The sequence below is a fragment of the Zosterops lateralis genome (genome assembly GCF_965231275.1).
Source record: "Zosterops lateralis genome assembly, chromosome: 3".
NCBI lineage: Eukaryota > Metazoa > Chordata > Aves > Passeriformes > Zosteropidae > Zosterops > Zosterops lateralis.
In genome coordinates this window covers 88270692-88298543 of record NC_139764.1, presented here as the reverse complement: position 1 = coordinate 88298543, position 27852 = coordinate 88270692, and the positions used below count along the sequence as shown (strand labels likewise).

The 27852-nt window shown below is 36.2% G+C and overlaps 1 protein-coding gene and 1 long non-coding RNA gene across 2 annotated transcripts in view; both read right to left on the bottom strand.

Moving 5' to 3' along the window:
* Positions 1-847: 847 nt before the first annotated feature.
* LOC310907286 lies at positions 848-3153 on the bottom strand. The gene is made up of 3 exons (XR_014589592.1): positions 3043-3153; positions 1896-1957; positions 848-944 (listed from the first exon to the last, which is right to left on the bottom strand). It is a non-coding gene; the product is annotated as an uncharacterized lncRNA (long non-coding RNA).
* Positions 3154-17734: 14581 nt separating this feature from the next.
* KHDRBS2 (KH RNA binding domain containing, signal transduction associated 2) overlaps positions 17735-27852 on the bottom strand; it is a 313940-nt gene continuing 303822 nt past the window's right edge. Inside the window, exon 9 of the mRNA XM_083857382.1 lies at positions 17735-18558. Coding sequence (XP_083713508.1) covers positions 18461-18558 — 98 coding nt within the window. The 3' untranslated portion in view covers positions 17735-18460. The remainder of the gene's footprint in view (positions 18559-27852) is intronic.

Sequence of the window (27852 nt, the reverse complement as noted above, 5' to 3'; positions counted from 1 at the left end):
GAGCACTGAAACAGACTCCCCAGAGAGGCTGTGTAATCTCCCTCACTGGAGATACTAAAGAATTGTGTGGACACAAGCCTGTGCAATGTGCTCTAGGATGGGCCTTCTTGAGAAGGGAAATGGGACTAGATGACTAACTGTGGTCTCTGTGATTCTGTGAAATTCCTTCCCTCTCAGACCTGGGCATGTGGTTAAATCAAAGTACATCAGGATTTCTGGAAAGGAAGATGACAGTACAGCATCCTAATCCTTCTGGGAGAGAAGCTGGGATTTGCACTTCAGGAAACTTTCAACCCTATAGAAACGGAGGTCCATGACAAGGGTCTGGCATACAGTGAAAGTCTTCCAGTCATATCCCACTCATTATCTGGAGATGATTTCCAAAGAAACTGCATTCAGTTTGCCTTGAAGTTTAAGAACAGTCAGAGAAAAGAAGGAATGAGCAAGGCCATGACCTGCCCAGATTAATGGTTGTCAGTCTGCTTGTGGACCTGTCAGATGTAACTATGCAAAGCCTTCTAAGATTTGATATCAAAGGCTACATACAGGCAGCAGGTCTTAACTTGGGGCTTATGTAAGTGCATATATATAAGAACACAAGCCTCTACTTAAACCAGCCAGTCAACAATTCTCTTTCTGAACTGTGGTGTGTCTCCTGAGATCCTTATTCAATTATTAATGCATCTGCTGCTAATTTCATCATGCAGAGTGTGAATTTGTCTTTCCACGATGAGCTCTAAGGGAAGTTTGTAAGAAATATAGAACTTGTCAGCACATAAGAGTCAACACATTACTGCTGTGCTGCAGCCATTTATAACAAAACTAAAATGAGCACTCACTTGTTTGGCATTAATTTAATGTCCCACTTAGCTCCTATCAGACGTAAATAGCTGCTTCATCCATTTAAGCATTTCTGTTCGTGCACATAATGAAGTACTCTGTACCTGTCAAGTAAGCAGAATTCATAACTGAAATAAGAAATGGATGAGAAAATTCAATGTTCTTAATATTAAGCCTCTACAGGGGTAGCATCAGACTTTTTTTATGGCTTCTGCGAGATTCACCTTTTATTCCACTGTTCAGAGACCATAAGAAGACATGACACATGCTAGCATGCCAAAAGTGTTTCTAAAAGGGGTATCTGTTAAACTTATGGCACAATTAACAAAAGCTGTAGTTGTTGAACACATGCTATTACAAAATATAATAGTTAGCCAGCCTCTCAGTATTTAAATATTTTTAATGTTATCTATTTTAGAAAAACAAAATCTAATTTTAAACAGCATTCTAGCTGTGATCATACTCTCTAGAGGAAATTTTTATGAGAATGAACAGAGGTAATGACTACTATTAGTCACTGTCATTAACATAAAACATTAGAAATGACAATATTTATAACAGGCTATGACATGACAGTTAAAATATGACTTTCTATCATTTGTATATGCTTTGACTACAGCTGGTTGCTATTTTCTGAAGTTAAACTGATAGAAGTCTCGTAATGGTATATTTAATAGCATGTTCATCATCAGATCTAATTGTTTTCCACCACAGGGTATGAAGTTTTATGTCCTCTATCAACCCAAAACAAACAGCCCTACTGCTTAATGGCTCTTCAATTAATGTTTATGGTGCTACTTTTATAACCTAAGTTACAAGAAAAAAAATACAACAAAATTTCTCCAAGAAGCCATTTAAGAATTTAAGAAGCTTAATGGGACTTCAACCAATATCGAAAATTACTAAAACATGTATGAAGTCCCACAGCTGAGGATATAGAGTGAAATAGAAAACAACTAGAACAACATTAGAAAGACACTGGAAAATAGAAACAGAAAACACTGAAAAATTCCTCTGTCACAGTGTTATAATTGCCTTTGGAGGGGAGAACAGACCTTCATGTAGAGGAAGTTGGTTGAGGGACTTCAGGTTGGCTGCCTCACAATTGATGTTCATGCTGGGTTAAAACAGAGAAGACCTGTTCATCTCAAGTCATGCACAGCTCAGACTCTGTTGCTCAGATTGCAAACTTATTCTCTTGAGAGTGATTTGCCCTCAGTAACCTAGATGCTAGCCTCGTACTCATAATTCTCTTCCTTATTTAGCAGAGCTCATGCTGATTAAAATGAAAGAACACTTCAAAGACAGGTTTCTCTTTAACTGCCTTGGTGCATTTTAATTCTTGTCTCTCTCTTTTGTACTAAGCCTCTAGAAAGCAATGTAAAACTACTGTAAATACGTTTTCACTGGAGAGCTGCCATTGTTCTAAATTCTGAAAGCAAATGATTTCTGACTTGGGCTGTTAATTGTACATATCAATAATATATTAATTTTAAGCTTCTCATGATAGTTCAGACACCCTGATTTCTAGCTTTTAATGATGCATAACAAGCTTTTATTTCTCTGACACCCAGGCAATTAATCAGTGACACTCCTCAGTCCCCCAAAGTAGCTGGACACCATTAAACAAGAAAGAATCAGACCCGAGGGGGTCAAAATTTCTTTTCAGAAGTACTTGTTTTTTCGCACCATAAACTCTGCTTGACAGTCATTGCAGCAAGTATATTTTAATAGAATTGCTGTTATTCTGCCTCTCCTCCCAGTCTCCTAGGAGTTTTTTGTAGCTCAACATGATGTTCAGAAACAGGCAAAAAATGCTCTGCGAAGTTTAAAGGCTGTCAAGCCTTCTTGGCAAATTCCCTCCAAGAGCACAGCTGAGAAATGACAAACCTATCACCTGACTGGCTGGTGTTTAAAGCTGACTGCTTTTGATTAGGAAGCAATGAACCTTCCCTTCTGGAGTTCATTCTGTGTTTTATAAGCACCTATTCACTGAAAATTATGCAGTTGAACTGATTTGAATTTGATTAGTGTAAGCTCCAGTTTTATTATTTGTAGTAAATACAGGCATTTCTTATGGTTTTACTGCACATTTAGGAGAATGTCAGGATAGTTAAAGACTTACTTTTACTACTCATGTATTATTGCTTGACATTTAAAACAAATCCAAGAATAATATATGCCTGTATTGCAGTTACTCACTTGTTGTGCATTGCTCCATATGCAGTCACACTCTACTCCCTCTCTGCTCCAGTGGGAAGAACAAGATAAAGGCAATCCTGCCTACAAAGTACTGCGTCCCCAGCAGGTGAGCTGAGCTAGAAGTAACTGCGAAATGCAGCAGCTAATGCCTTTAATGGAGAATTCCTGTACCAAGTTCTGTGCTGCAGACTCTGTGCTGTTTCAACAGGCAGCAGCGAGGAGGAGCAGCGCTGCCACCAGAGGGGCGGGCGCTGAGCACTAAATCGCTCTTTCAATGTCAGCCAGCTTCAGGAGCTGCAGCCTGAATGCTCTGGGAAGCTTGATACCCTTTTATCTTCTGACAGCCTTTCAATTATATGTCCTTTCATATTATTACATAACTTCCAACGATCTGCACTGTGGGCCTCAGTAATAAAAACCCATTTCATGCCTGAAGAACACAACTTTGGTAAGTCAGTTTAGACCTAGACAGGGAGCAGTGCATTTGACCAGAAACAAATGCTGAGTGGAGTCAGATGGTCAGGTCAATAAAAGCTAAAAATAATATTTGACTTTGAGAGAAAAGAGAGTTCAGGACACACCCTAAAGGCTAGATTCAGCCCTAGCTAAACATTCATCTCTGTATCAGTGTTATAAGGAGAGATTAGACATCCAAAGTTACATGCTGCAGAGGGGTTACAGATATGCCTACAGAACTCACCAGTAAGGTTTGGGAGTAACTGAGAGCTCTCATTACTACTAGTATGGTCCAGAGTGTCTTATGTCTATTAGCTTCAGGATGAGTATTCTTCAACATGTAATTCTACCTATCTTGAGAAAAATGCATATACTTCCACAGTTTACCTCCTCATTTACTTACCTGTTTTGTAGACCATCATTACAGTGTATGACTACAGCAACATATCCCAGTCATTAGGGATGCTCTTAGAAAAATAAAGGAGGCTCACTTCAGCTGTAATTCCAGGTAATAGTGAAGCATTTGTGTGACATATGCATTTTCAGTACTTTCATTAGTACTAGCTGGCTGTTTCAAAAATCTGTAACATATTAAGTTCAAAAGTATCTGTATAAAGATGCAAGACAAGAAGTAAAAAAAAGCTCTTTTGGGTCAGGATATTTAAATCTTCTATGCCAGTGATGACTCTTGATTTTTGAGAACCCAAAGCTATGACTAGTAAAAGCTGCAGGCTGTCAGTACTTCTGAAAATGAAGGTATGTCTTCAGTGCTCAAATACAGAGAGAAGCGTCCAATCTTTTAAAAACATTGAGAATTATCAACAGAACTGCCTCCTCCTAAGCAAATCCTATTTCTTTACTGAACAAGCAATTTAAGAACAAAGCCATCAGAGGAAAGAATTAGCAAAAGTTACAGAAGTAAGTACCGAAAATTCACTTCTGGGAAATTCCATAGGCAAATTTCCACAAGATGAATGAGGTGCATGAGAAGCTCAAAGAGAAGCCTTGAATGGTCTGTTCACAGCAAAGCTCTTGTGCATTGGGCTGTGCTTCTCTATGCCCGATTTTCAACTTCTCGCCTGACAACAGAGCACTGGGCACAGAACAGGCCTACCTCAAACTCCAAGGACAAGTCTGTGCCTCATGCCTTGTTCTCAGCTCTACACAATTTAGTTAATGATATGACATGATATACACAATCCGTAGCTTTTAATGAAAGCAACTCTTACAACTGAAATTTATTAATTAATTAACCTTGTTCCTTAAATGTTCTTAATTTTACACAATCTCAGTTACCTGAAAGACAGCTGCATAGTCTACACTGGGCATTTAGGTACATTTTCTAAACAGTACAGGAGATTTAATCTCATTTGGGTTTTTTTTGACACATACCTCCAACTTTGGACCTGAACTGAGTATATATATATGCATACACACATATATATATATATGTACGTATACACACATATATATATACATATATATGCAGCTGGAAAACAAAAAAGAAAGTGCGAGGAAGTAATGGAATTAGATGAATCGTAGTATTTTGCTACACAGTTTTGCCTTGCTCAGGATGGGGAAAAATCATACTTCCTTTTCTTCGTCTACAGACTTTTGTTCATCTTCTAGAAATATGAGTCTTCCAGCCTTCTGAAATATTTTATCACTTATTAAAAACTAGTTACTGAGTGAAAAGAAATTATTACTCTCAAGTTTCTAAGAACACTATGACATTTTCTTTAGGCAATCATGATTACCTACTTCCAAGTCCCCCTTGTAAGCCATTTTAGGAAATGTGGTATAATGGTTAGGAGTTTGGGCTCTAAGCAAAGGTATTTTGGTCCTGATGAATAGTATGCTGTGCGATGTAGTGCAGTTTCCCCCTTCTTCTTTAATTTGCTATATGCAAAGCAAAAATAATAATAAATAAAAATACTTCTAAGAGTCTTTGATTAATATTTACTGTGTTAACACACATAAATATAATCTAAGTAAACCCTTAAGAAAGCTGCATATTTTCACCCTTTTCTTTATCTCACTCACAGCCTACATAAAACTGGAGTGTGAATACTGTCACCTAGGGTTTATTTCCAGCTCTAGCTAGAACAAAGAATCTTGAAAAATCCACTGAGTTTTTTCTCAAGTCTAGAGTTATGTTAGGTTTGAATAGCTTCTGGCCACATTCTTTTAGCTCCTCCTCTGCAGAGAAAAATCTATGTCAAAACCAGGGCATAGTTAAAATTTTTATCACCATTTGCAAGAGCAGAACCAAAAATAGCATGGGCAGAAAAGTGCCCCCCCCGCCCTTTTTAACTCACAGTGACAGGGAATGGGGTCCCATATGAGAACTTCATGCTGTGCATCAGGGCAGACTTCAGGTCTGTTTTCTGGTGTGCAGTCAGGAGAAACAAGGGAAGGACTGTGGTTGCATCAGGGTAGGAAATGAAGGTGTGTCCAGCTACACCAGGACCCCACATTAGCTATTGATGCTGTTTTTGTGAGTGGAAACCTTCTGGATGCACTAGCTACCAACAACAAAAGACAATGGTCTTTTGTTTCACATGCTCTTTGCTGAAGAAACAAGTTCATTTCTAATAACTAAATGCAATAATTGTACTTTTCTATGACATATGGATGTATATAAACTTATTACAGAAAAATACAACTCATTATTTAGCTTGAAGGATTTAGGAAATGTTAAATTTATAGTTTCCAATATAATTACATTATGTTCTTTAGCATATACAAGAGAACATAGCCTTTAACTACAGGAGCCCTTACTACCCTTTTCTCCAAAAGACCTAACTCATTCTGGATATAAGATTGAATTAAATACTTTTATCTGTCTTAAACTCTAATGGTATTATCCTTTTTTGTTTTCTCTTTTTCATCCAAATTGTTGCTGCTGTTGTTTTATTTACTTTCTAACAGATTTTCATTGTGCATAGTTTGTAGCAACAATGCTACAGTAACTGAACCATATAAAACTCATTAAGTGAATATTCACAGCAGCTCGATAAAGATACCAATATTTTCAGAGATAAACAAGTGGAGAACAGAGCAAAAACCCCTTCAGAATCTGCAAAATTTGGTTTTCACATACTGTCTCAATGGATTAACTTCTCCCAAGGGGAGACAATTTCTTCAAATATTTGGCATTTTTAAATATTATTTCTATGTTCAACACACTGCACAGATATAGTTTATTTATTATTGTGTTACTTCTGTGGAGAAGATGATTAACTATTGTATTTCTTTATGACAGAAAAAGTGTAAGAATTTAGATACATAATCAAACTGTCCTGCCTCAAAGTAACAAGCACCATAGGTATCTCTGTACAAGCTCTTTTACAGTGGCAAACAAAATATGAACTAGTTTAAAATAATCCTATTTTTTGCAGACTGAGGTGACCTAATTATCTCACATTTGACATAAACTAAAACCATATACAAAAATACTACAGCTCACCTGATAGGCTGGAAGATCACTGTAACTCTGAGTGGTGGCATATCCTAGAGAGGGTGGTAATGGTAGGTCCAGAACTCAGGGCTGTGGAGAGTCCCAACCTGAGGCCCAGTCCTTCAGAAGCCAGTGATTTATTGCAAATGATGTTGAGCACTCTCAATCCCCTGAACACCATTCAAAAGGTACAGTACTTCCCTAAGGCTCCAAAAATCTGAAAATCAAGATAAAGTTGGGCAGGCATATTCAATAAAGAACATAACATTAGTTGTCACATTAATTTTTTTGCTTAAATGACCTACGTAGCTTCACACAGCATCTCTGTGACACAGGGTTATAGTCTGGATGACAGAAAGCTCTGGAAGACATGACCTTCCAAATTCTGCATGCTATGAGATAAAGCAGTTACAGAACACAATAGAATTTGCTCTACAGTTCTAACATATTCCTCTTCCATGCAAAGCACAGGTAGAATGTGACCACCTGCTTAGGGTCTTTAAAAGGATGAGTGTGAACAACAGGGCAAAAAAGAGGCAAAGGAACAAACTAAACACTGGTGTTTCTAGATTTTGGTGTTTTTTTTTTTTTTTTTTTTTTTTTTTTTTTTTTTTTTTAAACTTTCTGAATGTTTTCGTAAAGTTACCATATAAAACTTTAGCCATCATTTCAGCCTAGATTTCTCATCTAAATTCTTAATCTTTATACTGCTACAAATTTATCATGTGCTGCCTCAATACCTTCTCTGTACCTGCAACCATCTACTTGAGATGAAGGCTCATAGTCCATGTGCAGTAGTTTGAGTGTGCTTTTGGCAATGTAATAAAAAAGGAAGTTTGTGGGGGTGAATTTTATGAACACCAACACTCTTTATGCAGATATTACAGTAGAGTAATTATATTGTTCCAGAAAAAATTAATTCTGAGTACTGTTATATATGACAATGGGAACGTGTAAGAACAAGTTGAGTTGGAGTTGTGTTTCATTTCTTGATAATATTAACAAAATCAGGCCTATGAGAGACTAATTAAAATAAGTTCTTATTAAAATAAATGAATTGTGAGAGAATTTAAAGATTTAGGCTGGAGAGGGAGGCATTTTTTAAACACATTAGTTAGTTTCTTCAGCCAGGCAATGGAGACAAGGTACATCCAGAGAGTGTTTTAGAGCATGTGGCTTAGGTAGCCCAAATTATTTTCTGTAAGCAAAGATCACTCCACTGAATGTGTAGGTACCTGTAGCAGCAAAAGTAGGTACTTGAAGCGAGGTGACGAATGCGCTCTGTATTTCCCCAAGTGTTACACCAAGGTAATTTCACATAGAAGAAAAAAATCCTGATCAGTGGAGTAGGGGAATATAGACATCCATTTACAGCTTCAACCAAGTTAACTGAGTTGGCAAACAACAACTTTGTGGATGCCTCATGATATTCTCCAAAACAAAGAGATTTTCATGAAAGAATCGGAAGATAATTTTTGGGTCACTCAGGGAATTCCTTATATCCAAAGCAAGTTTATGACACAGGAAACCTCAATTTGCAAATTGTGTACACCTTTCCATAAACTTGGAGACATTTTCCTTTGAGGAAAACTATTAGGTGGGCATAAACATCAGGCTTGCAAATTAAATGGTTAAAGTAAGCCAAGCATTGTGAAGTTAGTTAAGTATCAGTTACAGGTCAGTGAAACCCAAATTCAGGTCTTGTCATGTATAGCTTTGATGTAGTCAGTGTCTGAATTAAACTATCTTAGGCTTGTGTATTATTTTTTTTTGTTTGTTTGTTTCAACCATTGAATTTAAAATGACTGAGTTAATTTTTTTCTGCTTGATTTCATGCATAAGAAAGGGCACTGAAAGAACAGCTATTCAGGATTTCTTTTGGTCTCATTATTCAATATGTTTTTTCTTTATTAATTGTCTGAACTCTATTCAAATCTTTAATTTTTCTTGACAAAGTTATGACCTTTGCAGTTTTGTTTCTGTGTCATTTGTGGTTATACTATGTGAATACCTCATAAGTGTGACTAATTGTTTTTTATATTCCTGAGTTAAAACATTCAACATGGCTACATTGCCTGGGAAAGCCAAGGCTTGTAGCTAACCTTAAACAGCATTTTATACAGTCAGGCACAGCTGATGATAACACTTGCAACTCTGATCAAAATCAGATTTGAGAAATTTTTGTAAGACCTCAGGAGAACAAGAAACATATTAGCAGGCTTTTATTTTGAGCAATTTGCCTGCCCTCACACAAAACTCTGCTGATAGAGATGTTGAAGGACAATATAATCCACTCCTTTGTTTTAGCCAAACTCAGCTGTTTGCTGTTAAACACCCTCCAGATCACTGGGAATATCTGCCAGTGGTTCTGTGGCTAAGAGCCTATTTGGGCACACAACCCTTACACACTTCCACAGACATCAACTTGTACATTAGGCAAGACTTCAATTAAAAATCTGAGATGGGATCATTCTGTGTTGTCTAATTTGATAATACAGACAGAGCTTTTGCTTGCTCTTCCTGTTTCTACTGACCCCTTCACCATGCACCCCAAACATCTTTTTTCTGGATCTGACAGAAAAATGTTTTTTTTTTATTTTTCTGAACTGTTCAATATTTTAACCAAAATCCTTGGGTTGAGCAGATACCCATCTTGGAAAATTTAATTTGAAGTGGACACAGTTGCATTTACAGGTAGAAAATATGGCCAAGCCTGCCAAAAATATATTTACAAGAAAAATGAGAGAAATGGAGGCATGGCAAATTATACTTTATAGCTTGTTCTGTATTTTATCTGTGGGAGTTATGAACAAGAATGATTCATTGAAATAAGTCCAGATGAAGAATCTGGTATAAAGTGTTTTTATACTAAAAAACGATCTGCTTTCTAGATCCTTAAAGATATTCTTAAGGTTATTTTTAGTTGACTATATATTACAAAATCAGGTGCCTTATTATCAATAACAGCCAAGCAGACTCCAAAGTAGAAAAACCCAAACTAACTACTCTGAATCTAAAATTATCCCTAAATTGGTCTAAAATACAACTTCTTTTATTTTTAGAACTGTCAGCACTATAAAGTTTAAGACTGTAGGTTTTTAGGGTCCAGTTCAACTGTGCCCAGTGCTATGGGGAGGACATTGGGTATTACCAGGTGCCTCAAGCCCTTATCAGTATTTCAAGATGTTAATCTTCTTTGTTCATCCAAGAGTTACAGCATGAGAAACTTACCATGGCAACAGGTGATGCAGCTACAGAAAAATAATGTTGTAAAGGAAATGGATGAACAGAATAATAACAAGCTTCCTCATTGTAAATCTGGCACATGTAGGTAGGGTTCCTATACACACACATTCTGCTGTGACTTCATCCAATTGCCTGGTAAAGTCCAGCAGGCACCAAGTGATGACAGTACAACTGCGCTGTGGACAAAGGAGTTCAGTTCTCAGAACAAATCCCAGCTCAGAATGCATCTCATGTTTCATTTCCTGATGCAGTTTCTCACCCTCACCTGCTGCTTTGTTAATTGCACTTTATTACATCACTTTGACCTGCTGAGTGACCTTGGCCAAATCATGCGGCTTCACTGTTTTGCTAACTCTCCATTATAAGGCAGAGATTAAAATACCTGCTGCCTTTAGTAATAATTTTGAGATCAGTGCAGCAATTTTCTCTTAAGCTCTGTAGGTGCTATTTCAGCTTTTAAGGACTACACAGCATTATTGGGGTCCCGATAACTCTCCCAAATGAGCACTAGGTTCCCTAAAGCACATATCCCACATGCCTTCACAATCTAAAGGGCGACCCATTTTTGCCTTAGATCTGCAAACAAGTTCAGTGATACAAAAAGTATTGTGCCTCCTTCAGAAATGTGATAGTTCTCAAGAAAATAAAGTGGTGACTACCATGAATGGATGAACTTGATTGCCAAGTTGAGATCTGAGTGAGCAACAGTACCAAGCAAGTACCTTCAACTAAATATTTTTCTTGCATGTGGGAAAATTGGTTATGATCACATGAAAAGTAACATCTTGATATGATACTGTATCTGAAGTACTCTCCCTGGATCAAAGTTTTTTCACACTGCTGCTAAACAGGACATGGGCTGCAATGATGCAATCCAGTCCTTAACAGCTAAGTGATCTATTTGAATTTAATTAAATTATAAATCTGACTACAGATGATATTCTGAATTTCATATTCCCTTTTCAGTCCTCGATGTCAGCATGGATTTTTAGTATACCAAACCTGAGTAAGATCTGCAGGACTGAATTCTCCGTCAGAAAGCTATTTTGCTTTAGAGGAATTCAATGTAATACAACATTCCTGTCAGCTGTTTGTATCTTTACATCATGAATTCTAAAACAGATATTAAAAGGTATTAAATACTCAAAATACCATACAGAATAATAAAAAGAACTCTACCAGTTTTAAATACTCAGAGAATGCCACAATAAATTCCTGTACTATTAGTGAATAGAAGCATTTCATTTGAATGGCAGTGCCCTTGATTATCTTTTCAGCTAAAGCAGATATATGAAACATGTTCTTCTGGGAAGAAAAAAGAATGGAAAAAAGAAAGGAAAAATAGAGAAGCTGCACTGGCAAGACCTCTTCACTGATTTTTGCCACTGGTTGTACAGGATTGTTATAAAGTTTGGGAAGAAATATAATGAATTATTAGCTGAGCAATGAATATGGAGTTTGAAATGAAGACAGTAAATCATGATACAAGATATCTGCACACTTAGATCTGTGTGCTGTGCAGAAGTAAAGAAAGCAAGCCCACCCAGAATGCTGAGTCACAGATGAACAGCTCAGCAGCTTGTACCTCCGACTTGTGGGTGGTAACACAGTGTGAAGGTCTTGTCATGCAAGGGCACCTAACTAAAGTATCCACTGCTTTTCTGTGAGTAAGCCATCCATCACCAGCTAATGCATCCAGCATGGCAACAACAGTGCCAAACAAGATTGAAGCAGCTATTCTCACACTATAATAATACTGTATAACAAGAAACTATACCTCCATTAAATCAGTAAGATATAGCAGCAAAAGAAATAATCAAGAAACATTGTTTCCATAATTAATTCTACTCAGGGCACCAAAGCCTTTCTATTTTCCACCTTGTACACCCAAACGTTGGGAAAAGATATTAGGAAGTTCTGATTGTTTCCATATCTTGAAAAATTCTTAGGGCACATGCAGGATATAGATTATCAACTGTACATATTTTTCTTTCATATTTTTCTTTTTAATATGTGAATGATGACCTATACCGTTACAGCATGGATGTGATCTTCTTCCGATAAACCTTCCTTCTGATTTACATATTTGAAATATGTTTGCAATTGCATTTTCAACAAATCTTGCTATTCTCTGGTAAAGCATACTAGGCTTCATAATCAACTCAATTATTTTAGGAAAAGAGGCATTTATATCTTTCAATATCTAACCAACACAGCCTTTTAAAAGAATTTATGTAAGAAAAACAAACCTTTAACACAGTGACATGTTTTTAGTAGCAGTTTAGAAATCTGAATTTCTTATGCTTAAGTTGACAAGAATTGCTTCTCTTAGGAAAAACAAGAATGAAGATTTTGTTCCAGATATGCACAATTTAGAGATATATTTCAACATGTTCTGCCAAGATGTAATACAAATAACTTAGTCTACCAGAGACTGTGAAAGGATAAAAAATCTTTCTTGTACACATAGTGGCAGGCACAGTTCATCTTCAGATTCCACGGTTTTCATAACATAAATATTGTATACAGTATGTGTCCACTAAAAGATACCAGCATTCTCATGAGCAAAGCTCATAAATTGTCTAATAGCTATGTAGATCAGCAAATCTTTCAGTAGGAATCATTTTCCTTAATGTTTCAAATGAATGTTAGCATCTGACTGACAGGACCAGGAACAAAACCAACTGAAGAAAAAGGAAAGGCTTAATGATTTCAAAGCTTTCTGCCAGGTTCCAATGATAACGTTTTCTAGTAATGACTAGAAAAATTTAATTAGCTAACAACAGAGTGGATGATGGTGATCATCTCTGAAGCCATAACTGGTTTGAGAAAGTTACCTGTGTGCCTCTTCTATCTCAGCAGACCAGTACAGTAAAATTGATATGTGACACTTTTTCTGATAACTCTTGGGTTTTAATAATTGACAGAGCTCACAGAGTGCACCTAAGTTTTTGATGGAGGACAAAAATCTTCAGAGGACATCAGCATTATTTTTCTGCTCAGTATTCAAATATTTTTCAGTTTTTCCTGTGATTTTACTTGTTAATTTGGGTTCTTTTTGTACTTTGATTAATCTGTTGACAACAGAGGATGACATGAAATAATAACAAATATGATCTTTATTCTTCGGACATTAACTACAGCCAACCTTTCCAATTATAGCCTTTCTTTTTGTGTAAAAACTTTCTAATCTCTAAAAATGGTGGTTTTTTTAATCCTACCTTGAAAAAAATGCATCTAGAAACGAACTTTGTCCTCCTGATCCCTAAAAATCTAGGCTTCTTTCACCCGTTGTTTTTCTCTCTAATGTTTAGCTAATTTGATGATTCTCCTTTATGTCCATTTGTAACTTTGTAGCTGCAATATTTGACTCTTGCAGAACTTTAGACTTCTTAGAAAGACAGTTCACAAAACAAGACTCCTACTGTCAAACATGAAGGAAATTCATCACTAATGTAGACCAAATTGGTTTTTATTTGAACACAATGCATTGGCTATTTGTTCTTGATTTCAACCCTCAGATAATAATCCTGGATGATATTTCATGAGGACTACCATAAATCCTTAATATCATGATAAAATAATAAGCCCTCCCCATCACTAACACCAGTGTTAGGCAGTTTGGGAGTCAGCACATATCTAAATAAAATAGAGTAATTTGGCTTTGGAAGGGGAGTGGAGTAAGGGGACAGAGATCACTTGGGGCTTTATGGCTGTAGCTCTGTCACTCTGAATGGAGGCTGAGGACTTTATTGAGCTACAAGAACATTGCCAATATCCTCTGTGGTGAGGTCAGACATACTGTGTTTCCTGAGGTTCCTCATTTATGCATATGAAGATTTAAGATCTTTGTTTAAACACTGATAAGGATGATAAGATAAGGAAAGAGTTACATGGTGCTATTTCATTTTCTAATAAAAGTTGCTGCTCTAGAAATACCTAATTTTTTCAGTTAGAATGGCTCTTGAATACATGCAAAAAAGCTGCTAAACAAAATATAATTTGCTGATTTAACTACTAAAATACTAAAAACTATTTAGCACTACTTTCTTCTAAAGATCAAACTGTTCTATATATGTTCTATATATAAACTGTTCTATATATATATGTCTGTCAACCCAGACAAACAAAAAAAATCTTAGAAATATTTTAACAGAAATTTTGCATTTTAAACTTCTCTTTCCCAGTGTTTTCACTTATTTATTTTGATATTTATATTGCTTTTTCTTTGCATTACAATCAAAACTAATTATAAGTGAATTAAGCGAAATAAAATGTTTGGTTGGTGACAAGTTTCTTGGAGTGATCTGTAGCATGAGTAAAACTACATGTTTTCTGGTGTGGTGCACATAAGTTTTCAGGACCTCAGAACTGTGGCTGACCTGATGGTGGATGTGTGGAATATGTCACAGCTTTTCATGGAAGATCTGAACACAGCTGTAAATAAGAATAACCAGACTCTCTTATTACTCTCAAAAATTAATAAAGTGGATTATGTTTTTCCTAAGACATAACTGATTAACTGCAAGGCTTCTTCAGAAACAGTAGTGAAATATACTTTTAGTTAGCACTCAACAGCACATGCAGTCTTGGGTAATTTTTCATACTTTTTTCCAGAAAATCAATAGAAAAAATGTTTACATGAACAGTTGCTTGCTTGCACTGACTTAACCTACTTTTTCAAAATAATTCTTATGTAAGAATATTTCACAGTGCATCATTTTACTGACTTTTTCTGCCATTTTAAAAAATTTACGCAAGTAATGGCTGCAAAGTAGACTTGGAGACAGGAATATTAAAGGACATTGCTCTGCTATAAAGCTATATTTATTGAAGTCCATCCTCAAGGAGTTCACAGTAGTTACCTTCACATAAAAATATGATGCACAAGTGAGAAATTAATTTTATCTACTTTGCCCTGGATATCACATCAGGTATGACCTGCTCACAGCTTTGTATTATTAATCATTTCAGTAAGGCATATGAGCATTTCCTGGAATACTTATATAGTATAATATATAATACATAATCTATAATCACAGTTATACCAGTGTGAAACTATTTATAGCAAAGGAAAGTGTTTTTCTATTCTGTAGAGAGATGTACTGACTGAAGCATATTAGTGTAACTACATGCAAGATGGATAGATGGAAGATTTTCCTACAGTAATACACAGACAAACCTTAATGCCATACTATATCAATTTGGTCTGTAGGGTGGTTGTAGCACATCAATAAAACCAATTTATAAAGATCATGAGGAAACTCTTTGAAGAGGAAAATTAAACCCTTTATATCTTGTTACACAACACAACTTGTGGTTTCTAAGTAACTGTTGAATACCACCATACCTGGAAAGTATTACATCATCCAGACCACAGTCATGGGAAAAGATGTCAGAGTAATAAATGTGTCTAGGACTGTGTATTTGTGTAATCTTATCTAGTAATGAATGATGATAAGAATTTGTAGTTTTTATACAGTTCACACTTCTGAGTCCATGGACAAAGTTGTAACTCCAGTTGTGAGTTATAACTCAGCTGATTTTTATTTTTTTGTTTCCAGCAATGACATTTGTCTTCAGTCAAAAATCTCACATCTAACCTGAAGTCTATTTAAGAAGGTCATCCAAGATACCCCTTTATGTTTAAATATAATTAACAGAGAAATATAAGTAATCCCTCTATTCATGCCATTGCATAGTAACACCTAAATGTCCCTGCCATTCTAGAGCATAAAAAAAGAAAAACCTACCAAGCATAAGAATAAATATCAAACTTCCTGTCTTTATACAGATACATTTTTTCATAGGAAGAAATGTTAAATATTTTCAGAAGCAAAGACAATCTAGCATTGCATTTTCTTTGCTTTGTGACTAGCCAAAAAGGCATGCTTTTAATAAACAGAAGCTCATGTTTTTAGCAAGAGCAGTTATAAGGTACACCATCTTAATATCTACCTTTAGAAGGTTAGATGACAAGATTATTGAAATGAAGAGTACCGTAACACATATATAAATGTTTTGATTGTCATTATACAATAATCATTATGCTGATGCACAGAGAAACATTGCTGGAAAGACATTTATTTTAAAGCTGTAGCTGAGTATGTTTCTGTGTGTTAGTAAAAACCAATGCAGAGATAAAACAGGACGTAGGAAAACGCCCTGAGATGCAGCAGAGCTTACCTGACCACTTCCCAGCAGATCTGCTACTTAGCTGTCCAGTGCCTGTGAGCCCCTGAAATAGTGAGACAGAATAAACTCAATGTAACCATCATGTAGCCTACTAAATTCACTTTAACACTTCAAAGGACAAAACATACTCATCATAAACTATTCAAAAAGAGCTAGCATGCAACTCCAGCTGCAAGAGATTTTGTTCACAAACTGAACAGCAATAGGCCTGTACTTTAGTCGCATCAAAAAAGTAAACCAATCACATTGACAAAAAGCCACTGTAAACAAAAAGACTGTATTGAAAGGATTAACAGTTTTGGCATCCCTACCATCAAGTCTTCTGTTTTTTTTTTTTTCTTCATCAAAATTTAGGTTATATATTTGTTGTTAGCAAGAGTTGCATTACTATTATTGTTAATTTTAGTTCTGTTTATTACCTTGAGGGTTATATATTGTAGAATAATTTTGTTGTCACTAGTTAATGTTAATTATTTGTTTTAATAGCCTATATACCTATTTGTTATCTTCTGGTAGGTTTACTTTTTTAACTATCAGTAACTTAATAACTGAGAATATTTTACATTACTGTTGCATACTCAAAATTACAGAGTTACTATTAGTGTTACCTGTTTAACGTTTAGTCATCCTTTGAGTCCTGCGACATATTTCCTTAATAATCATCAGCCATCAAGTCTGATAGTCTCAAAAGAAATATCAGCCCTCTAAACTGCCTTCAAGGGCGGTGATATTTAGCACTGAAAATTACAAATAAAGTTTTTGAAGTTGAGTACCAACAGCTGGGCAGTGACACTGATGATTTGTTTATCAAGACAAATTGTTATATACTACGAAAAATGCAGTCAACGCACTCTTCTGAGTGAAAACAAATAGGTGAATCTATGCAATGCTTACATGTTGAATGGGATATTTAATGTGCGGGGAAACTCAAAGGTTGAAGAACTAGCATTTAGACAGTCTAACAGTGGTAAGTGGTAATCTTACCTCTTTAAACTCCATTACATTCTCACGAGAGACATGCTAATACAAACAAGTCAATCAGAGTTTGTGTTTAGCAAGATCAAGCTTAAAGGATAGTTTAAAATCCATTTATTGTTCTAAAGCATTTTTTTCCATTAACATGTTATACATTAGTGGATACTAACCATGATTCATGTAACAGTTTAGTTTGTTAACTTTTATATTATTTAACAACCAGAAGTTATTAATACAACTTTTAAAGTCTTACACAAAAAATCTTAAAACAGGCTTGGGTTCATTTTTGTAATTTTTATATAAAAAACATTTTAGGCATCTCTTGAAAAAGAAATAAAGCAGGCATTTAAAGCTAGAAAACAAGTAATTCCAAATTTAGTTTGTTACAAAAGGTTTCAGCTTTATTGACAAATTATGGCAAACATATTTGACAAAATTATGGTTTCCTATTTAGAGAAGCTTACACATGGAACTTTAAGTGATTTTTTTTAACAAATACAGGTTAAAACACTGAACAACTTCAGTTAGCTACATACATACAGTAGCTGCTTGTTTTCAACCCCATTAAAACAGCATTAAAAATTAAATTTACAAACTTAATATCGAGCATCTTAATCTAAACTAACATATATTTAAAAAGACAGGTTAAAACATCTTATCTACAGCTTGATTATTGTCTGGCTTGGAAATAAAAAAAAAAATAAAATCATATTACAGTCTTTCAGCAACCCTAAACAGAAACTCAGCCTTAACTAGTATGTAGAGAGACTCAAGAGCTGTAACAGTGTCATGCTTTTTAGTTACACAGAGCAATGAATACAACCAACAGAACATCATCTTTGAATAGTTTATAGACAATGCTTGCCAAAGGTTTTTGTCTCTGTTTTTTTAAGTCCGTGTTATAAAATAATACTAATGCCAATGTCACGCCAATGTTATAGGAAATACAAGTAGTACATAGGATAATAATGAGCAGTAATCCCTAGGATAGAAAAGAAATGGACTATTACTTGTCTTGTTGCTGTTTATGTGGAGACCACAGGCTATTAATTGTCTTTGAGATGAGGTCACAGATGAGGAGGACCTTCAATATCTACCATAGGGGTGTTCCCTGTAACCCCCTCTGGCTGACCTTGGAGGTGGTGCCTTTAGGCTGGAACGGGTCGTGGCCCATTCTTCTTGTGCTAAAAACAGAAGAGAAAAACAAGTTTTGTAAATATCTAAAACTGAAAGAACAAAGGGAAGCCACTGCTAATGGCTGTCAAAATTCTTGAGGATTCTGGCTGAAAGCTTTAGAAAAAGAAATTGAGGATGGTGTTATCATCTATTTCTTTATCCTCCCACAAAAAAATCTTACAGAAAACTAACCTACTTCTCTACACAGGCAACCTGTCTATCTTATGAAGTAAAAAAAGCCTTACTCCTTCACCTTCAGCAGAGAATGAATAACTACTGTGTTGGCGGTACAGTCAGCTCTGGGAAAATCACTGCATTAGTCTGCCAGTTCAGAATTTATTTGATGTTTTGAGTTTCTAGTATTTAAGTTAAAGCAGAAATTTGAATAGCATTCAATGCAGTTGGTATGGTAACAAGATGAGGAGTTGAATCATGAAAAGATAAGAAAGATATGTTTGATTTTTTACTTCCATTTGAGACCAAAAGAAAGAAAATAATGGAAGAAAAATGTGTAGAAGTGAAGCTACGACATTAAGCAAGAGGAGATTTTACTTTGCAGTATCTTTAGAACACTTTTTCAAATTTGGTGAATCAAATATGCTCAGGAAGAATAAGCCAAAAAATGTTAGTATTTTTATTTTTTTAAAATGAACTTTATAAGTTCAATTTTAACAATGCTTCTAAAAATCTTCTTCTTCCTCCCCGACGTGATATTTCTGGAATTTAATCCTCCCAAAGGCGCAATCAGTAAACTCCCCACAATCCTAGTCCAGTAGTTGAACGCAAAACTTGAATTATCTCCTAAATCAGCCAGTGGGTCATCAAATGATTTCTCGTTTTGCCTTCCACTGACTTCAACTGATCATGCTAAGAGTGATTGAAATGGAGATGCACAAACCGCAGTGTATCATATCATGCCAGAGTGCAACACTGCTGATATCTTGTTTTTGCTAATGACTGCTGACTTGTGGCCACTAAAAACATAAATAGCTGTCACGAGGCAAAAAATACTAAATAGTTAAATCAGGTATCAAATCTTCCTTTTGCAAAAATATGTGACTATGAGAAATGAGAATATAAACCATAAAAACCCTGTTAAAATTCTGAAAGGTATTTCTTCTCTGCAAATACACTTCATTATCTCATTGCCTTGAGGTATGAGAGGAATAGCGGCTGTAGAGCTGAAGTGAGTTCAGGCTAGCATGTATGGAGTGGGCATCTCTGGAGAAGATTTGGTAGCAGTTCATCTTGCTATGGAACAAGAAAACACTCCTACTGTGATTTTTTGGTGCACTCCATTTATTTTCTTTTAAAATTCTTCAGGATGTTCTCTTTTTGAACATCAGCAGTTTTATGGTCACATGAAACCAAAGTTTGCTGTGGAAAGCTACTGCCTAGAGGGTTGAAGAAGTGGCAGCCAATATGATATAGTTCTAAATCCTCTCATTCCTCCAGGGAATAAATTTCTGTATAGTGAATTTAAAAATCCTGCCTCTGCAGTATGTATCATTAGACCCTTTAAAAATGGCATTTTGCTGTAAATTTTTTCCAGCTTCAATTACCCTTTGCTGAAGTGTTACTACATTTGCAGAGAGGCCTTGGGGACAAGAAAGATTTATACGGAAAAGAGAAGCTTCATTTATATAAATGAAAATGACTGAAGTAGTAAAAATATTCAGTAAATGTACAACACAAAGACAAGCCAATTTCTTGTTCCTTTTTAGTCCCCTCACCATTGTCCAGATTGAAGCACCTTCATATAAAGGTGAGATGTACAGTCTTTTTGGTAGTACTCATGCAGTAAAAAATGACTTTATATTACCAACTGGAGGAAACTGCTTTTCCTTACTGCTCTTAAAGCAAATTGCTCCTGTGACTGTAGCAGTTTCTGATATGGAACAAAAATGGAATCATAATTTGTGGTACAAGCCTCTTCTGCTCTTTTTTCAGTAACAAGGTGGACCTATTTGCTTGATTTAAATCTTAAACACCATCACTGAAATGATGTGATACTGACAGCTAATAGCTCCTGTCATATTGCATGATACACCCTACTGTATCAACAAGTGAATCCACAGCCAAAACAGATGTGGAAGTTTTGGGGCTACAGCCTTCAACTGGGAAAATCCTGGTGTCTACCAGTCATACAGCATAAAGGATTAAGTATTTATATGGAGGAAGCAAGATGATAGGGAGCAGCACTATCAAGAGTCTCTGGACAACACTGTGCCAGTATATTACTAGATGCAGCCACACCAAAAAAGAAATCAGACCACTAGTGTTTTTTTCCTAGAGGGGTTTTTAATGAACAACAACACACATGCATGCTAGTAATCAAAGGTTCCTTCACATGAAAGCTGCTCTTTCATGTATTCCTTACAGAACCCCAAGGTAACCTTTTTCTTTCAGCACCAAGGGAAGAAAGGGAGCTCCAGAGAATGGAATCTCTATCTTTGGGAACTATCTTCAAAGACTGGAGTCCTACAGACTACCTCAGCAGTCACACAGATTTAGGTAGCTCGTTTGGTAGCAGAAGGGTCAAAAGTTTGATTACTAGGCTGAGTTTCACTGTGAGAATGGGAGAACAGTGAGAGAGCCTGGTCTTTTTCTGAAAGGCTGTGCCAAACATGAAGGAAAGAGAGCCTGGACATACTTCATCTTAAGAAAGTGTCATGTATTTAATTTTAAGAAAGTAACATATTAAAGAAATGGAAACTGAAAGGCATTTCAGGTGAAGAGCAGGCAATAGATGTAGCTTTGGAGAGAGAAAGGTAATTGGGAGAACTGTGAGAGAGTGCTCAAGAGCTGAAGAAAGGTGCAAGTAGTTGTTGTGTTCTAATGCTGATTCCTTTTCCTTTTTTTCTCATTCCTGTGAAGAGAAACCCTGTGGAGTCACTTCCCTCAGTGACATCCAGATTTCCATCCAGTCTTTCTGCTCTAGCAGACCATGCTCATCCCCTGTCCCTTTCACTTCTGACTGTCTCCAGTGCTATCAGGTGTCAAAGACTATGGTTAAAAAGAAATCCACACAAGCAGCTTAATAACTGAGGGCAGAGGGTTCAGATTTTAGGCATTTGGTGTTATGGGCAACTTTGCTATTCTTAGTTAAGGAGAAATGGTTTATGTTTTACTATCAGAAACTAAAAGTATAAGCTATTGCAGCATGATGGAAACTTAAAGAGAGTTTATAGGTGAGGAATCTGAGAGTGTTTGGGCAGAAGTATTGCTTTGGGTGTGATAGTGTCATAGCTACTTTGATAAGAAATGTGAAGACATGGGCACAGCCCTTTTAATTGCACTGCATATGTCTTTCAATCTGCTATATGCTCCTGTGGATTGGTATTTGAAGCTCACTTTTAGGTTTGGTTTATGCCTGATTGAATTTACATGTTGGTGTTTTTGCGGTGCTTTTTATGGTGCAGATGGACTCTTACTTTACAGTGTTCATTGAGTTATAGAAATGATTCCAGTATTTATTACAAAATAACTGAAATAACTGATACATTACTTGAGACCGTCTTTACATCTTTACAGATTTTTTTTTTATCAACTGCTAGGAGACTCCATAGCTCTAATGTGTTAAAATACAAAAAATTAGTGGGTGGTGTTTTTATTTTATTTTATTTTATTTATTTTTTTTTTTTTTATTACTGGAGAGTCAGAAGGTAAAAAAGTAATAAAGGTAATATAATTTTTAACCTGAGAACACTTTTTGAAATGGGATCAAGACAGTAACATTTGCAACACAGAGATGGATAAATGTGAAGTTATTTCTGTCTTAGTATTTTAGCTATGCATTATTGAATGCACAGAAAAATTCAGTGGTCTATCCATGTGGCTGATCATCAAATGATAAACGTCTTTAAGTAAAGACTCGAGAAAATTGCATAATCAGACACTTTAACTCTTCACTTAGCATTCTGCAACCTAATAACGTGACTTTCCAGAACTGAATAAAACTCTTTCAAATATGCAAAGGAGGAAAAAACGCAATATTTAAAGGGCAGATCACAATAATGGATGAGTTAAAATTAAAAATATATATTAATGGCATGTGATTTACATAGGAATATATTACTCCTTATCATTTTTTATTTATAGTCATTGCTTAGACCTGCTCAGTAATCAAGATCTGATCACTTTTTCTTCCCAGGAACTTATTTAACATCTGAATATTGCCCACAATTACTGGGCACATTTTATTAATTTCTGGTTAATTATTTTTGGCCAGGTGGCCAGGAAAAGATTAGAAAGAGTGATTCTGATTAGATAGTTAAGATGTATATATGTCCTGGTTTAGGGCAAATTTGGGAGGATATAGCAGGAAGCAGTGTAATAGTTCAGTTTGATTTTTCATTTACCTTTTGGTGTTTTAGAAACAGAAGTTGATTTTATTCAGAATAAAGTATTTTTTTTGTCCTATGAGAAAAATATCTCTTTTACTGCACGCTCCATACTGTGGAGAGAGTACAATGCACAGGAATCTGGATTATTAGCTCTATTCCTTGTTTTCTCAGTGATCTTGGGCAATTGTTCAATATTTTTGTGGTATGACTTCCTCACTGGAAGAATGAGGCAGGAATACCTTCCTCCCTGGGGTGTTCTGAGATGTAATTAATTGCCTGAGCAGCAAGATCAAAGTAATGTAGATGTGCTGAGCAGAAGACCCAATAGAAACCACATATAGCTTTAAAATGAGAACTCTTAAAATTAGAATGCTTTTCTTTGGACAATTCAATTTGTGCTGTATTTCTAGCAAGCTTCCAGAGAAAGATGGATGGAGACAAAATACTACTTGCAAATGGGTCCTACACAAGCTAGCTATGACCTGAAGCTCAACTTCAGTAAATTTGACAAAGACAGTATTTCAGCCTAGAAATTCACACAGAAAAGGTAGCTGCACTTTTCTTGTGCCATAATTGGACAAGTATATGTTATTATTGACAAAAATGCAAGAACAGATTTTTTTTTTTTAAGGAGAACATGCACTTTTTTCACGCTTCTGATCTCTTTTTGCTTACGTGCAAAGCTTGCAAAATACACAAGATTTTCTGACTTGACATCTATGCATTTTATTATATTGTCAGAAGAAGAGCTGAAGTGATTCTTGAATCACAAATGGAGCCTTTCTTATTTGAAATTTGGAGTTTTAAGAAGACAATAAATGTTTTCAAAACACAGGCTCAAACCAATTAAGCTAGCTTACACCATTCTAAGTACCCTTTGTTTTACTAGCCCTGCAGCATGAAACATATACAGCTTAAAAACTAGAAATGAATGGAAAACCTTGTGGTTTAATAGTCTACTTTCTGAACATGGCTGTAGCTCTTCAAAACACCCCAAACTACTGCCTCTATGCTTGATAGTGCCTTCTCTTCAGGAGGGCTAACAAATTAAACTGTGTGGCTGCTCCAAATCTGCCTTAGGGTTGAGAGCTTCCCTGGCTCAAATTGCTGGTGGAGGATCACAGAAATGCTCCAGCTGACAGCACTGGAGCAGATGAGAAGTGCTTGTGCAGCCCCCTCTGCCAGCCCTTCATGCAGGTTAAGCAGTAACAGCAAGATTTGCAGTAATGATCCCTGTAGAAAATGATTTCTTAGAAGGCTTCAGCAACTTCTGCAGTGAATATCTGCCACAGACAGGGAAGGAGCAGCATCAGAGTATGTTGACAACTAGTTTGGGAAACTGCAATGCCAGGAGGAATAAAACTCTCATCAGTGTTGTTGTGAGGTGAGTGTTAATGTTACAGTGTAGAAGGAGTTTTATTTTTCCCTTACTTTCAGTGAAAATTAATTTTCCATTACTTTATGGTCATGCAACATGAAATGTGCAGTGATATACCCCATCTGGAATTAAATAGATGCACATGAATATTACAGAACTTTTGTCTTAGATTCTCCAACTCTAAAGTTCCCATGGTGCAAGACAGTGAAATTACCATTTGAAATATTACATAGGAAAGTTTAGCATGATTTACTTATTCTTATTCTGTCACAGAAAATGATTTATAATTCAGAAGTAATAGAAAAAGCACAATAAGTTGCTATAAATTAAAACCAATCTTGTGCTACATACAGATTTTTTTTTCATTTTCGTAGCATAACTGGAGTACAAAAGTTTTAGAATACACAGACAGTTAAAAGAATGTGATGAGTTTAAATATGGGACTTTCTAAAGAATTATAGTCTAATTAAAACACTGATTTGACAAAACAGCAGTAGCTCTGGTATCACCCTCATATTAGTCATCACAGATGAATTCAAAATGTGCTCCTTTCCCCGCAAACTTTCAAAATCATGCTCTTATGAAAATCATAAATCTCCTCTGAGGGAATGAATGCCACTTGAGATACAGCTAAGGTGATTCCTCCAGAAAATGAATTGATAAAATTTTGCAGAAAATCAAGAAAATGCTTTTGTCAGTTCATTCTGTCCCACAGTAGGAATGCTGCTATCAGTAAGTATAGGAAGGATTGAAACAGAAGATTAAAGGAGGGCAAATTTATTTGGTGTATCTTCTGTCCATATGCAGTAGAAATCTTCAATGCCTCCTGTTTCCAGTGGAATGAAAAATTGAATGCTATACAGGAAGACTCAGGAGCATTTCTGAGTTCCCAGGGCTGGGTGTACATCTTCTTCATGCTCAACAAGAAACCAGATGACTCAATCATCCCAAAATGAAGATGGTCATGCAGAAGCACCACACACTCCTCAGAATCATGGCACATGTAGCAAGGCTGTTAGCAAGGACAGCTTGGGGGGCATCAGGATGCAGGTGCTCTATCAATATTAGCACACAGTGCACACCAATAGGGATGAACTGCAGAGGGAAACAGCTGACACTGAGGACTGATATTTACAATACAGCCTCTATAGGTATTTTTCATTTCAGACTGGCCCTAGATGGAGCCTCTGGAAGTGAAATCTCACAGTTGGGATTGCATCTTTTGCTTTCCTTTCAAACTAAAATTTATGTACTTAAAACCCACTTAGTGATGTGGAAGGAAGATCTATAAATGCAGATAACTGGTAAATCTGTTTCTCAAGAACGCTCCTGCTCCCATGCCAGTGTAGAAGCACCCAGCATGTGCTAAATAGCCAGCCAGGTGCTCTGTCAAGACAAGACAAAACCTCCACCACAATGTGGCTTATTGCCTCTAAGATACCTAACAGATGGATTAGGAAGTGTTTGGAAAGTCACATCCAGAGGGTAGTGGTCAATGGCTCAGAGTCCTGATGGACATGGGTGACAAGTGGTGGCCCTCAGGAGCCCGTATTGGTCTTGTGCACTCATAGCCCAGAAATCCAACTGTATCCTGGGCTGCACCAAAAGACAAGTGGCCAGCAGGGTGAGGGAAGTGACCCTGCTCTGCTCTGCTCTGCTCTGCTCTGGTGAGACCCCCACCTGCAGTGCTGCATCCAGCTTTGGGGTCTCCAGCACAGGAAGGACATGGACCTGTTGGAGTGAGCCCAGAGGAAGCCACCAAGATCATCTGAGGTGTGGAGCAGCTTTCCTATGAGGAAAACCTACTCGAATTGGGATTGCTCAGATTGGAAAGGAGAAGGATGAACTACCTGCAGCCCTTCAGTATCTGAAGGAAACTTATAGGAAAGATGGAGAGGGACTTTTTACAAAAGCATGTAACAACAGGAGAGGGGGAAATGGCTTCAAACAGAAAGAGGACAAGTTTAGATTATGTATTAGGAAGAAAGTCTTTACTGTGAGGGTGGTGAGGCAATTGGACAGACTGCCCAGAGAAGTTGTTGATTCCCCTATCCATGGCAGTGTTCAAGGCCAGGCTGGATGGACCTCTGAGCAACCTGGTCCAGTGAAAGGTGTTTTCATCCATGGCAGAGATGGGTTGAAACTACATGATCTCAAAACATTCTATGATTTTATTATTCATTCCATGACGATTTTAAGACCCAGACACCAAGCAAAGTTTTCTTTTGTATGTTGCCATAATATTTTCTAAGAGACACCAAATGTATACACTCTGATGATATAAATGAAAAATTGGTGCACATTAGTAAGACTTTATTAATTATTAATTAGTGTTGGTAAAGACCTTGTTGGTAATCACAAGCCATGTGAAGTCAAACACTGTAATGATGAGAATACGACCTATGTCTCTTACATCTGCAAATCAGTCACTATGAGCACTTGATTTCCCACATTTGAAATTTAAGTGAGACTAGGCCAGAAAAAAAATAGGGTGAGAAACCCTTAGCATGCTGAGCATAATGAATATTAGGACCAATTATCTATAATACCAAAGTTATTAAAAATGAGGAAGGAGCTTGGACTCAACAGCTGGGAAAAAACCTCCTATCTCCATCTGCAGAGCAATTGCTATGAAGTGCTTTTTTAAAATTCACAATTATTTTCTCTCTATACATTGTGACATGGCTTCATTTTACTTTGTCATTGTCATAGAGGGTTTATTCCACACTAGAGTGGCAGCTCCTTGAGTTTCTCCATGACATCAGCATGCCTATGTCTTTTAATGAAGTATGAGAATTCATGTCTCCTAAGGTAACATCTCTTCAATCAAGCTATTTATCATAATTCTAGAGGTTTGAACCCTCCATACACACTTTCCTCCGCTAATTTCATCATAATATACTTACTTGTACTTGTTCAGCAGAAACTATTATTGTTATTGTAGAAAACTTTATTTACTATACAATACAGTTTTTAGGACAAACACAGAATGAAAAAATAAACAATATAATAAAAGAGTAGTGGAATATTGATGCACATTTTTAGTTGTTAGCTATAAAGGTCTATAAAGTATTTGTTTATGAAGTGCCATCTCTGTAGAAGATTACTTAGCAAACTAATTGTTATAACAATTGCAAAGCTCTTATATGGAGAGACTGGCAGGGAATTATTTCTGAAATAGTTAAATCATTGTGACAGCATTTTACAACTTAAATGATGCCTTACATTAAAAGGAATTACACCAAACAGTTACACTTTCCAATTTTAATTAAGGATGGAATTATCCTAAAACCAAATACCCAGTTCTTTCCAAGTATCTAATGGTAAACTGGAGTAGAATATGCATCAAAAAAACCATGGTCATTTGGGAAAATCTAAACAGCTGAAAATTTTCGGTGAACACACAAAATATTTAATGTCTCCTTAACGCATTGGCAGAACATGCAATAAAAAAGCCTTGCAAGCTTCTCCTGAACAGCAGCAGTAATGTGACTAGAGTTCATTTATGTCTTCCCTCTTTGTGTAGGTGGCAAGCTACAGATTAACCTTCCTAACTCTTGCCTAAGGCCTTTGGCAGA